We start from the raw sequence: 13,245 nt of genomic DNA on the forward strand, positions 1-13,245 counted from the left end.
TTCTTTTGACTTGTACAATTACCTGTGTGAAGTTGCCGCTTCCCTAACGGCAACCCCTCGATGGATCAGCACGATGACTTTGACAATGTCTCATGGAGACACGAACCTGAGAGCGACATCTCTCGTCCTACCACTTCGGGTACTGATGCCGAAGAGTCGCCTGCGACTAGTCACGATGCCAATGGCAAGCGGAGAATGAGCTCAGCTCATGAAAACCCACAAGCCGGGCCACTGGCAGATGCGGTCGATCTAGCAGGTATCGGGGATGGGGTGTTGGAATGCCGGGTGGATTCGCCTCTGAAAGAAAATGACGGTACTAAAGACGCATACATCTCTTATTTGGTTACAACACAAGTGAGTTGCCCCGTTTCCCCGGGAGTTACCTGCGGCTTGTTCATGGCAGTCCACTGTACTGACGGGAGAGACATCGCAGACCGATTTCAAGTCTTTCCAGAGGTCAGAATTTGCAGTGCGCAGACGATTTACGGATTTCTTCTTCCTATACAAGACACTCTATCGGGAATATCCTGCTTGCGCGGTCCCACCTCTACCCGACAAGCATAAAATGGAATACGTACGGGGGGATCGGTTCGGGCCCGAATTCACTACACGGCGTGCGTGGTCGCTACATCGATTTCTAAAGCGCTTGGCATTACATCCGGTGCTTCGCCGGGCTCCCTTGCTTGCTATATTCCTAGAATCTCCCGACTGGAATGCGCATATGCGGCTTCACACTTCTCGCACATCCACCAATCCGTCGGACAACAGCGGTGCCCCCGGAATTTTTGACAACTTTACCGATACCTTCGTAAATGCGTTTACGAAAGTCCACAAGCCTGATCGCCGGTTCATTGAGGTTCGAGAGAAGGCAGATAAATTGGATGAAGATCTCAATCACGTAGAGAAAATCGTCGCTAGGGTTGCTCGGCGTGAGTCCGATTTAGAGACCGACTATAATGAGCTCGCCACACAATTCCGCAAGTTGGTGTCTCTGGAGCCAAACGTCGAGGTTCCCCTACAGGTATTCGCGGCGTCGGTGGAGGAGACGGGACGTGGGCTCAAAGGTCTCAAAGATCACACGGATCAAAACTACCTTGGCTCGCTCCGGGATATGGAGGCCTACATTCTGTCCCTCAAGGCGCTTCTAAAAACCCGTGAGCAGAAACAACTCGACTTTGAAGCCCTAGTGGATTACCGCAACAAAGCCGTGAGCGAGCGCGACTCGCTCGCCACCAACCCATCATCCTACTATGCCTCTAATCCCCTGACCTCATCGCCTGCGTCCTTCATCCGCTCCAAGATGGAAGATATGCGCGGGGTCGACCATGAGCAGTCACGGCGGGAGCGGGTCCGGAAATTAGAGCTGCGCATCGACGAACTGACTCGCGAGGTAGAATCTGCTAAGACCACGTCCGAGATGTTCGATGAAGAGGTCGTCCGTGAAGTTGCGGATTTCGAGCGAATCAAGGCGGTTGAATTCCGGGACACTCTTGGAGCGCTGGCCGAGAAGCATATTGACTTCTACCAGGGAGTGTTGAATACATGGGAGAGGTTTGTCGCGGAGATGGAAGGTGATTTAGATGAGAATCACGAAGGATCCGCCCCCCAGGAGAGTAGTACAACACGATGAGTGTGTGGATGATATCTTTGATATGACATGAACGAGTGATTTATGTTTCTTCTTATTTGCGCCGCCTCTTGTCCGCTTCGCTTTGTTACCTCTACCCTGTTCTCCTTTTTCACGAACACTCTGCCACTGCTCCATGGCAGTTTACGTTATCGTAGCTTACAACCCGGCATGATAGCTTTATCTTCCTTGCAGATATCATAAACCAATCGCACTAACACCCTTAGAAGAAGCAACAGTAATGCAATGCAGAAGCCCAAATCCAGTCACCTCAACCGCTCCTTAACTCCCTCGTGCTCCGCACACTCGAAATCCACCGGCCCAGGCTCTCCCTGCGGATCCAAAATCGCCGGATCCAAAGCCCTCGTAGTCCTCTGCCGAACACGTTCCTATTCAAGAAAACACAATTTCAATCCATGAGGGACACGTCATATCGTAGATGATAAATCCCGTCCTTCAAGGAAGAATCAAAGGTTCAAGAAAAAAAAAGCAATCAACCTACCTCCCGATACACCTGATTCGGCGTCTTCTCAGCGTTCCTCCCCGCCGTTAATTGGAGGTAAACCTCATGGTCATAGCCCACTGCTCCTTTGCGGTTGTTCGCGAAGTTGGCACTGAGGTCCAGGGCTGATTCTGCTGGGAGATTCTTGCTCTTTTTGGCTGGTGGGGTTGTAGTTTTGGTTGTCGTTGTGGAAGTAGAGGATGTCATTTTTTGTTTCCTGCTCCTCCCTTCCTTTTTCCTTTCTTTCTTTTTTGCCTGGAGTTTATTGAGTTTTGCGTAAGTTGTGTCAGATCTTCGCTTATGAAGGCGAGATTGGTTGGTTGGTTAATCGAAATGGTGGTGGGAGAGCAGTTCAGTGAGGGTCATGCATGTTTGGGGAGGAAAGTAAGTGAGGCTGTGTATAGATGGAAATAGGCATCAATCACCTGAGGGAGAATGGGCGATTACGTGGCAAAGAGAATGGATTTGAAGAATGAGATCCTTTTTATTTTATTTTATTATTTTCTTTTCAATGTTTGATATTCGGGATATGCATCGGAAGATTAGCAGGGTGTTTGCAGAATATACGCCATTTTATTTTAAACTAATATCTGACTACTAGTCTATGCTTTTTGATCCTACTTCTAAACGTCAGAGAATCCAAGGGGAACTTTTGTATTCTACCCTGAAGAAAATCCCTAGCGGGGTTTGAAATCTATATATAGCATCATCCACTAGACCCATTTGCATCACGCCCTTGTTTTCAGCGATATCTTACTTAAAAGTCCAAGAACTTAGTTATGCTGTACTATTGAACATGGGTACTATTTTTATCCCGGTGGCACATTCTTCAAATGAGGGGTTTGAGTCGCACATGGTTAGACACAGGGGTTTGTTTCAGCTTTCTGCAGACTGCATTCTTGAGCTAGAGAATGTATCATACATACCCTGTTTCCACAATAAGGATACTACTACCCAACTACAGACCTTATTGACAGTGCAGGTGGACAATCTGTATCAACCACCAGTAAAACCGACATACACAATGTTCTTATTCAATGAATGACAGCTACTATCACGAAACTCCACCAGTCTCGTACCACTTTTGCACCTCAACATCCTCTAGGTTTCGGGCGATATGCAGTCAGCCCAACCCAATTGATATCCGTGGTAACTATCCAACGTAAGCTGGCTCCGACAAAGTTGATGTGTAGTAGTGATGCATATTGAGGTAACTCGGCCTCGAAAGGCACAGTACATACATGCATTAGCGCTAAAATCGGCCATGCTCATGGATGATCTGTTTAATTGGGGGTTTGCCAAGAAATATAGATGTAACGTACTCCATTCTGATACATTGGCTGGGGTCCTTGCTGCATGCAGTGTTCCCTTATAGCTCCTTTTAATATATTCGTCTTTGGACTGGCTTATTCTCCGAAGCATCTCTCGGGAATGGTCCTATAGGGTGGGAAATAGGGCGTTATTCCGGGAAGATATCCAGGTTGCTGACGGTTGCGATTGTCCCGTGTTGTCGTCGTTTGTCAATGTGTATTGGGTCTCGTCCAGGTGGGGAGGGATTACATCTTTAGAGATGGGGGCTGATCTTCTTTGAGTGTCATTGAGGGGTATGATCGACAATGGAGTTTGACTGAGAATAAGATGATATAGGATATAGATATGATACTCGTAAGGGCCAGTCATGCCAGCTCTGTCTACCCGATATCATAGAAAGATGAATATTCATGATATGCAATGCTACACTGTGACATGATCAGTAGCACTGAAATGTCAAGCCACTTCACGATCAAGATATAACCGTACTCCAAGATAGTTACTAATTGTACTACGTACTCTAAATACCCATCTTCAGTGATGAACTGCAGTAGAAGCCATACACGCCGGCCATCTCCACCAGCTATGGCTCAAAACTTGCAAACTTACCCCAGAAAGTGGCGACCAAGACTAATGAAACTAGGAAGTTGTCGGACTGTATGATCGCAAAGGACAAGGTTTTATAGGACCAGTCCACGACAATGAGTTCATTCTACAAGCAGGAAGCGGTCGTGGACATGCTCATTGTTGTGTAGCTGACATCTTTGGTGCTAAAGAGCATCAACATTTAGCCCTGATGCTAACAAGTCCATAAAGCGACGCTAAAAGCCTAGTATTCTGTCTGAAATTGCAAGTAATCGTACTATTGTTTGACTTAGCACGCGCATCATCGCTCGGTTTCATATATTTGGGTTCAGAAGATGAGGGTAAGATATATTGTCCAGCTGTAACAGAACCGGAGCTCTTGGCCTCTTAAACTTGTTTTTAAGCCAATATTAATGTCCCCGTCTTTTCTCTTCATTGAATTTGAATATGATAACAGGTTCAATATGCCATAAGAATCGTGAATACCGCCTAGCCAGGGCAGGCAGAATATTTTACTTCGGGCAGGCGGTACGCCGGAACCCTAGATATGTTCGTTGCGTTCCACTATATTCGGAGGCCACCCATAGATGAGCTTGTATGTGCCATTAGCTATAGGCTTATACCTTATAGGGTCTTAGCACGCTGTATACACTGATTAGACATTATTAATGGTTTTCCACTCAGTGGATGGTAATCCGCGCATTAAAAATGTGCCATCAGTAGAAAGATTTCTGTTTGCGTTGTTTGCACATCATCACCCCATCGCCGACTGCTTTCTCCGAAGATTCAACTTCATTGTTTCCTGAATCCAGACGCATACTCATGATGCGGCCATTTACTCGGTCGGCACTCCGGCCTTATGTTTGCCCCTCCTGTCGGTCTGGCCGCCTTGTGGGCCGTAGAAGATTTGGGTCCAAGCCCGATCAAGCCCCCGATGTCTACGATGTGGTGTGTGTCGGAGGTGGCCCAGCAGGTCTAGGGTTACTAGCAGCTTTGCGTAAGGCATTCTCTACTTGAACTTTTTCCAATCCACTCAACTCCGCTGCGCAAGACTAATGGTTCTATATAGGTGCCTCCCCCTTAACCTCAAAGCTCAGGGTAGCCCTCATCGAGACCCAGGACCTCCAAAAAGCTCGCGCCTGGAGCCTCGATTCACAGCACTTCTCAAACAGAGTCAGCAGTTTAACGCCCTCGTCCGTGTCGTTCCTGAAGAAGATCGGTGCCTGGGAACATCTTGACACAGACCGAGCTCAAGAATACCAGGAGATGCAAGTATGGGACGGCGAAACAGATTCCCGCATAACTTTCGACTGGTCCGCGGATACCTCCCCGTTCGAGAATCTCCCCACAGTCGCGACAATGACGGAAAACGCCAATCTCGTCCGCGGACTTCTGTCGCGCATCGCGGCATCTGGAGACGAGAACATCTCAATCTTCTCGAACACAACCGTCTCATCTATCGAAAACGGTACGGACCACCCGGACGGACCGGACCTATCAGCCTGGCCTGTTCTCTCCCTCGCTCCAAACGGCACAGCACAGTCGCAACTCCCCACTCGGATCGCCGCAAGACTACTAGTTGGTGCGGACGGTATCAACAGCCCTGTCCGCCGGTTCGCCGACATCGCAACCGAGGGCTGGGACTACAACCGCCACGGCGTCGTTGCGACTCTTTCCCTTGCCGACCCTGATCAGGTCTCATTTCCTATCGGCACGAGAACCGCCTACCAGCGCTTCCTGCCCTCCCTCGGCGGCCCAGTTGCTTTGCTACCACTCCCCAACAACCACGCAACACTAGTGTGGTCCACCACGGTAGAAAACGCCGCCTATCTCAAGTCTCTTTCCCCGAAAGCGTTCATCGCTATGGTCAATGCCGCATTCCGCCTTTCTATGACCGACCTCAAGTATATGATGCGCATGGAGCGCCCAGCAAACTCTGCATCGGACTACGAGGATTTACACGAGAGCGAACTGACTTGGCGTCTGCAACATACCCCGCAAGCCTCCCAAGTCCCGCCCATGGTCAACGGCGTGCAGGAGGGCAGCGTGGCCTCTTTCCCTCTGCGCTTCCGACATGCATCAACCTACATCTCACCGCGCGTGGCTCTGGTCGGCGATGCCGCCCATGTAATCCATCCGCTCGCTGGACAAGGTCTCAACCTTGGAATGGGTGATGTGGCGTCCCTCTCCAAGACGATCGAATACGCAGTCGACCATGGAATGGATATCGGTGATATTCTTTCTTTAGAGAAATACACCGCCGAACGGTGGGCTGTAAACGCTAAGATCGGAGGTGTCTGTGATATGTTGCATAAGCTTTACAATGTTCCGGGCCATGGGCCGGTCGCATGGGGTCGCAGTTTGGGTTTGGAGATCATTGATCGGTTACCTTTTGTTAAGGGATTCTTGATGAAGAATGCCGAGGGTTGATTGAGTGGTTGAAGTTGAATTGTGCCCTCCCCACTGCATCTTTACTGCCCACTTCAAGTCGTTCGTCTCCTTCCCCCTTGTATTACTTATATATCAAATATGACCTTGTATAAGATCCATTATACGACGCCAAATCTGCAATATGTACATTATCACGAATGAAAAACTTTCGAAAGACTTCTCAAGACATGTTATTTGCATGCTACGTATCCCAAACAAGGAGTAAACGTGAAATCTAAATCGGGTATTGGCATTTCCTTTTCATCTTGTTGTTTTGTTAATCTAGTTCGTCGGGGCATTGACGTTAAGGCCCTCGAGTTGTTGTGTTACAGCGGACGCTTGATCCCTCTTCCTAGCGACACGGGCTTTTACCTCGGCGGGAAGACTAGCGAGATCCACCAGCACACCTTCCTTCTCGGGGTGGCCGTCCTCGAGACCCATTTCCTTGATGCGGACTTTGCCTTCAGCGAGTTCGTCCTCACCCAGGATGACGGCGAAGGGGACACCGCCTTGTTCGGCGGCCTTGAACTGTTGTGGGAGCTTGGGCTTAACCTTGTAGGAAAATTCGGCCTGTCTCAAGGGTTAGTCTACATTCTGTTTAAAAGATTCAACAAGCGCAATCAAGAGCCAGGCTTACCTTGACACCGGCGTTCCACAGAGTCTGGCAGACGTTCATGCGCTCCTTTAGCATGCCGGTGAAGCCCTTGCCGCCGAAAGCCATGACGAAAGCGTCGACTTCGCTGCTGCGCAGAGCCTCGGCGCTCTTTTCACGCTCAAGGCGGGCCTTGGTGATGGAGAAGATACGGTCGACACCGAATGAGACACCAACACAGGGGATCTGAGCCTTGGGCAAGAACATGCCAACCAAGTTGTCGTAGCGGCCACCAGCGGCAACACTTCCCACTCCCAGAGTGGGGTCATTGGATCTGTCATCGTCATCGGCGTTGCCCTTAGACTTGCTCTTCTTTCCTGACTTCTGCAGTTTCTCCGCCTCGGGAGCAGAGGATGAAACGGCTGGTGCGGAGCCTTCGGTAACAACTTCGTAGATGACACCGGTGTACTGTAAACCTATTAGTAAAAGTGCAACCATTATAGATATAGAAATGGAACTGACATAATCCAATCCACGAGCAAGACTCATGTCGAAAGAGATACGGTCGAGGACTCCGAAAGCCTCCAAGTAGTCCATAAGGAGACCCATATCCTCCAGACCAGCCTTAGCGGAGGCATTGGCCAGGAGAGCCTCATCCTTCAACAGAGTCTCAAGAAGGTCCCGTGTACCCTTCTTGACGACATATGTTTCAATCTTGTCCGCGACGGCGCCGTCAAGGCCCTTCTCTTCAACCATCTCCTTCCGGACATCGGCCCAAGGCATCTTATCCAACTTGTCCACTGCGCTAGAAATGGGGCGGATCTTGTCTGCCGGCACACCACACACCTCGAAGACACCATCCAAGATCTTCCGGTGGTTGATCTTGATGCTGTAACGACCTTGCCATCCAAGCTCCTCGAACACTTCGGTGACAATCTTCAAGACCTCGGCATCGGGGACCATAGGGTCGAAGGTACCAGCAACATCGAAGTCACACTGATAGAACTCCCTCATGCGACCCTTGCTGACGGCGGGTTGATCCCGTCGATACACCTTGGCGATATGATAACGCTTCATGCTGCGCACGTCGGGGTTCATGGCGAGCCAACGGGCAAAGGGAACGGTCAAATCGTAGCGGAGGGAGCAGATCTCACCACCCTGGTCCTGCAGGTCGTAGATGAGCTTGGAGTCCTCGCCATATTTTCCGGCGAGAATCTCGCGCAGCTCGAAGACGGGGGTGTCCAGCGCCGTGCCGCCGTGACGCTTGAAGACATCGGCAATGGTGGTAAAGATGCGATCGCGGAGGAGGGCATCGGACCCAGACCAGTCCTTGGTACCCTTAGGGGTCTTGAGGTTGAAGTTGTTCTTTTCCTTACCCATCGTGTCTACCGGGCGCGACGAATCGAGGTTGGAGGAGGAGGAAGACGAAGAAGAGTGGCGGTAGTGGGGGATGGTGGGGTCGTGAATACTACTAGTACTAATAATATTCTTGAGGGCTGTTGGGCGAACGGCCGCTGTCGCTGTCAAGGCCCGACGACGGAGGGTGACGACTACCGGGTCGGCAATTGCTCGTCGTGCTGAGCGCAGAAGGCCGGATGAGAGAGTAGACTTCATCCAAGACAGTTGGAATGGAAATACTTCAAGTTCTAAATCCCTAAAGCATGAGTCAACTCGATTTTCTGGTCCGAGCCTGTGATTGGATCCTTTCCTGCCGTTTCTGTTTTTCTTTGATATTCCGCTGGATCGGGTATGTTTCGCCGTCTCCGTTGCCCACCTCCATCGGGAAGTTAGGGCTCAGACTCAGGGCAAGTCACGGCGCATAAAGGTATCTCTCTCTCTCTCTCTTTCTCTTAATTAATCAATTGGTAAATACAAGTTCCATACCCGGGATGATATACATAGTAGCAAGATAGTTAAATGAAGTTTACTTTGCGCCTTAGTTGCCCACATTTCCCGCTCATTATGATGCTGCCAATAGAGATCTTTTTACATCACAGCAATTCAATCCATCGGTCCATTCGGCTGAGAATCACATAACCTGCAATCCGTTAGCATGAAAGTCGAAAAAACGATTGGGAATTCTGCCTACCTCTGCGATTGACTGTCTTTCGATGATGGACTTCTGCTTCTCGTTCCGAGACACCCGGTAGTAGTAGTCGCTGAAGTCTCCGCACTGCATGTAGCGTAGGAATTCCTCATCGTGCGTGATAACAATGAGCTGAAAATTGCTCTGCGCCTGACGAGTGCGAATGATATCATGTAGCGACTCAGCCAAGGACCGGATATTATCCCGGTCAAGATTCGTCGTCGGCTCGTCAAGCGCGATCAGACCGCAGTTGACACCAAAGCACTCTGCGAGAGCCAAGCGGATGATGATACTTGCGAGTACCTTTTGTCCTGCGCTGCAGCGTCCACGCATATCCATTTCCGCTCCCTGCTTGACCATACAGACTCGGTAGTTATAGGACCGGTTACCCTTGGCATTTTCATTATCGGAGCGGATAAGGATAGTATCAACGTCAGTGCCTCGGTAGGTCTTCTGCCATAGCTCTCCGACAATGGCATTGATCTCCTCCATCTTTAAGCCATGGTATTTCATAATGGCCTTATCCAGGGCTCCTCCGTAGCGAGCCAAGTCATCCACCGCAGCTTTCGTGGTCTCCACCTTGATGTGTGCTTCCTTGTATTTGGACGCCGCATCTTTATAATCTGTGTTCCAGTCTGCTAGAAGCTGCATCAGTTGATCGTCTTTAGATTTCATCTCGCCCATCCTGCCAGCTTGCTTTGCAGCCAGTGCGTTATGTTCGCGGGTTCGACGTTCTGACTCGTCCTTGAACCGGCTCCGATCAACCTCTGCGTTCTGGGCTGCTAACTGTTCGATCTCTTGTGTGACCTCGTCAAGCGCCCTAGTTGCTTGACGATATGTGAGATTATCCGCATATTGACGCTTGGTGTTCTCGCTATCCTTCAGCTGGGAAGATATCTTGTTGATCTCTTTCGTTATATTCGCCTGTTCGGCTTCGAGCTGGCCAATCTGCTTCTCGATATTCTCGAGTTCGCGCTTACTGCGTTCCAGTTGAGTCGGACCTCCCCGCTCATTATATGCATCAATCTCTTCGTTTGCCAGCTCGAGCTGATGTACACTCTCCGACATCTGAGAGATTGTTTGTTGCATTTCTCTTTCGCGTGCTTCGGCCCGCTGGCTAATATCGTCATACTTAGCTTGAACCTTGAGAAGCTCAGGAGTCAAATCCTCAATATCCCTATCGGCTTTTGCGATTGCTTCTCGTTGTTGGTTGTTGAGATTTTTGTATTCTTCAATACGAGCGAGGAGGTCGGACTTTCTTTCTAATTGAAATTTCGCGTTGTCGAGGTTGCTCTTCACGTCTCTTAACTGTAGTTCCAGGTTGTTAATCTCGGTCTGTGTTTGCTCTTTTTCATGTGTGAGCTTCGACAAACTCTTCTTCAAAGCCCTAGACTTTTCACCAATAGCTGCTATCTCTTCTTGAATATCCTCGAGCGTGCGTGCTGAGGTAGTATCCTGTTGTTTAGAGGAAAGGTCTTGTATCTGGGAACGGATGGATTTAATTTCACCATCATATCGGACGATCGTGTTGACCGTTTTGGCGAGAGCTTCGACATCTCTTTTCTTTTCAGTCTTTTCGCTGACAATTTTGTCGCGGTCCTCCAACTGATTGAGGAGCTCGTCACGCTGCAATACGTATTGCTCCTCTTCCTTTTCCAACTCCGGGATTTCCGTCTGCTGAAAACGAGACCATGTATCATAGGAAGTGCTGGCTGATCGTGCAGCCTCAAGATCCTCTTCTAAGTTCTTCACATCCTCGTCGTCGGCATCTCTTTTAGCCTTCTTAACCAGATTTTCCAATTTGTTTCTGAAGGTCTGCAGCTCGGCATCACTCTTGAAGCCTCGATGGCACAGCCTACACACCTTCGACTGTTTAACAGTTTCCAGACAAGTTGCCATATACTCGCCGATCCCAGCATACTGTTCAGCATCTTTTCTTGCAATATCAAGCTGTGCTTGTCGTTGCTTGAGAACCTCGGGAAATTCTTCGGGTTCATCGTTGATAGCTTCACGAATCTCCTCGATGCATTCTTTTAGAGCCTTCTGTCGTTGGCCTAAAACCTTCTTGGTATTCTTGAGTCTGAATTCCACTTGCTCTAGTTCCCTACTGACGCCATCTCGTTCGTTTTCAGCGCGGGACACCTGCTTGGATTCCTCTTCCAGCACATGCTGGAATTCCTGCTCCAGGGTATCAGGTTTCCAGTCTTGACCGACGAATTTTGATAGACGTTCGCCGTGGGCGCCCTTCATAGTTTCCAGGCTGCGCTCCCGCTCCTTCAACTCTTTCTTTAGATGATCCAATCGTGCCAAGTCACCGGCCCGTTTAGTGGCATCGATGAGTTCTGAGTTCAAGCGCGAACTCTCATCTTCAAGGCCTCGAATTTCCGAATTGATGTCGTGGATCTCTTTGTCCCAAGAAGCAGATTTTGCTCGCCCCTTAGCTTGATCCAGATGCGACTGGATGTCTTCGATGTTGGCCTCAAGCGCCGCTTGAACACCTTCATCCACGTTTATTTCATTAAGCTTTCCTTGATACGTGGTTGATTCCTTGTCATTCGCGGCTATCTGTCGCTTAGCAGCGTTCTTGGTCTCCTGCAATGCAGACTTTTGCTGTGCAATGTCGTTCAGAGCAGTTTGTACTTCGCGCAGCTCGCCTTGTGCCTCCCGCTTGACCCGGTCTAGGGTCTGGTTCTGATCTTTCAGCAACTTCCTGACCTTCCTCATAAATTCATCGACATCATTCTGGTCCTGAATGTTGTCAAATCCCCGAATATTGTTGCTACGTGCGATCTCTTTGGTCATCCTTCGTCTCCGTTCAACCTGCCTCTCGAAATTGGCTTTATCATTCTCAAACTTGCCGTATTCTGCCTGTTTAACACCTAGCTTTTGCCGTGTCCGCTCAATTTGCTCTTTGATCTCCATGTAGTTCTCCTTTCGAGCCTCCTCTTGCTGTTCATACTGAAGCTGCTTGGACTCGAACTGTTCCAGGTTTGACTGTAACCATTCGTCTGAATCATCAAGCTCGACCAGGTGTCTTTTCAGATTGTCGATAGTTGATTGGATACTTTTTGCCTCAATACGCTTTCCTTCTAGAGTACCAAGGACTTGGGAGTAACTTTCGGACTCTCGCCAGGCTTTATCGGCTAGCTCAGCGACACGTCGCATCTCCAGAGAAAGCTGTTGTGTCTCCTCACGTAAGGTTTCGATCTCTTGTTGTAGCTTGATCGATCGCTTTTCTGCTCGGTCTGCTTTCTCCTTATCCTCCTTGGCGTGTTGTTCCATGATCTTGTACTTGGCAAGTTCCTCGTTCTGCTTCTTCCTCAGAGATTTGATATTGTCAATAGCTTTTGTATACTTCATCGCTTCGAATATTTCGTCGAATTTCTTCTTCAAGACTGAAGGTTCACTCATAGGCCACAAGCTCTCGTCTTGGTGGCAGAAAATTACAGAATCTAAGATGGCTTTGGAGACCCCAAGGTACTGAGGCATAATCTGATCCAGCTCCGCAACTCTTGAAGAGATAGCTGTCCTTTCACCATCTTTGATCATTAGCAGTTGGCCTTCTAGCGTCTTCTGCTGCCGGGTGGTTTTCTTCACGGAGAGTTGTAGGCTTCGCGTAGATACCATCTTAGCACCCGACGTGCCCTTGAATGACAGCTTCACTTGAGCCAAGACTTCTTTCTCCCCACATAATTTCGGGTCATGGATGAAGGCGCCGCCCTTGCTGTTTGGCGGAAGGTCGCCGGTGGTGGCGTATTTGAGACATTCGATAATCGTCTAAGGCCCGATTAGTGGAAATGTTACTGCTTCAGTTGGTCTAGATATTCCGTACTGTCTTTCCCGAACCATTGTAACCGACGATTAACGTAAGAGGGGTGTGGAACTGGATGGTTTCGCTACGGGTGTTGTCGAAGGAGCGAACCCTAAAGCAACGCAAACAATGAATCAGCGATCGGTGACGGGAATCCTTCGGGAAATACACTTACCCCAGAATTGAAAGCTTATCTATCTTCGCTAGTATGGGACAGTATATTAGATTCATCGCCCCGCAGTCGATCTCCGCACCACTTACACCTGCCAGTTTGTCAGTGCAAGACGGGAGACAGGACCAC

At 49.3% G+C, this 13,245-nt stretch overlaps 5 protein-coding genes across 5 annotated transcripts; 2 read left to right on the forward strand and 3 right to left on the reverse strand.

Moving 5' to 3' along the window:
* Positions 1 to 60: 60 nt before the first annotated feature.
* On the forward strand, positions 61 to 1,630 carry AO090009000292 (sorting nexin-4; the record flags this gene model as incomplete). The annotated part of the gene is made up of 2 exons (XM_001816721.3): positions 61 to 354; positions 434 to 1,630. 2 exons carry the CDS (start codon positions 61 to 63, stop codon positions 1,628 to 1,630), a joined length of 1,491 nt encoding a protein of 496 aa, XP_001816773.1.
* A 263-nt stretch (positions 1,631 to 1,893) lies between these two features.
* Positions 1,894 to 2,336, reverse strand: AO090009000293 (uncharacterized protein; the record flags this gene model as incomplete). The annotated part of the gene is made up of 2 exons (XM_001816722.3): positions 1,894 to 2,016; positions 2,130 to 2,336. The coding sequence occupies 2 exons, from the start codon at positions 2,334 to 2,336 to the stop codon at positions 1,894 to 1,896; spliced, it is 330 nt and encodes a 109-aa protein (XP_001816774.1).
* Positions 2,337 to 4,850: 2,514 nt separating this feature from the next.
* AO090009000294 (putative ubiquinone biosynthesis monooxgenase (Coq6)) lies at positions 4,851 to 6,455 on the forward strand (the record flags this gene model as incomplete). The annotated part of the gene is made up of 2 exons (XM_001816723.1): positions 4,851 to 5,022; positions 5,095 to 6,455. 2 exons carry the CDS (start codon positions 4,851 to 4,853, stop codon positions 6,453 to 6,455), a joined length of 1,533 nt encoding a protein of 510 aa, XP_001816775.1.
* Positions 6,456 to 6,737: 282 nt separating this feature from the next.
* AO090009000295 (histidine--tRNA ligase) lies at positions 6,738 to 8,427 on the reverse strand (the record flags this gene model as incomplete). The annotated part of the gene is made up of 3 exons (XM_001816724.3): positions 6,738 to 7,025; positions 7,093 to 7,515; positions 7,570 to 8,427. The coding sequence occupies 3 exons, from the start codon at positions 8,425 to 8,427 to the stop codon at positions 6,738 to 6,740; spliced, it is 1,569 nt and encodes a 522-aa protein (XP_001816776.3).
* A 649-nt stretch (positions 8,428 to 9,076) lies between these two features.
* On the reverse strand, positions 9,077 to 13,175 carry AO090009000296 (MRX complex DNA-binding subunit; the record flags this gene model as incomplete). Its single annotated transcript, XM_001816725.3, has 3 exons — positions 9,077 to 12,910; positions 12,966 to 13,056; positions 13,120 to 13,175. The coding sequence occupies 3 exons, from the start codon at positions 13,173 to 13,175 to the stop codon at positions 9,077 to 9,079; spliced, it is 3,981 nt and encodes a 1,326-aa protein (XP_001816777.3).
* Between the last annotated feature and the right edge of the window lie 70 nt (positions 13,176 to 13,245).

Source organism: Aspergillus oryzae, chromosome 1 (assembly GCF_000184455.2).
Source record: "Aspergillus oryzae RIB40 DNA, chromosome 1".
NCBI classification, from domain to species: domain Eukaryota; kingdom Fungi; phylum Ascomycota; class Eurotiomycetes; order Eurotiales; family Aspergillaceae; genus Aspergillus; species Aspergillus oryzae.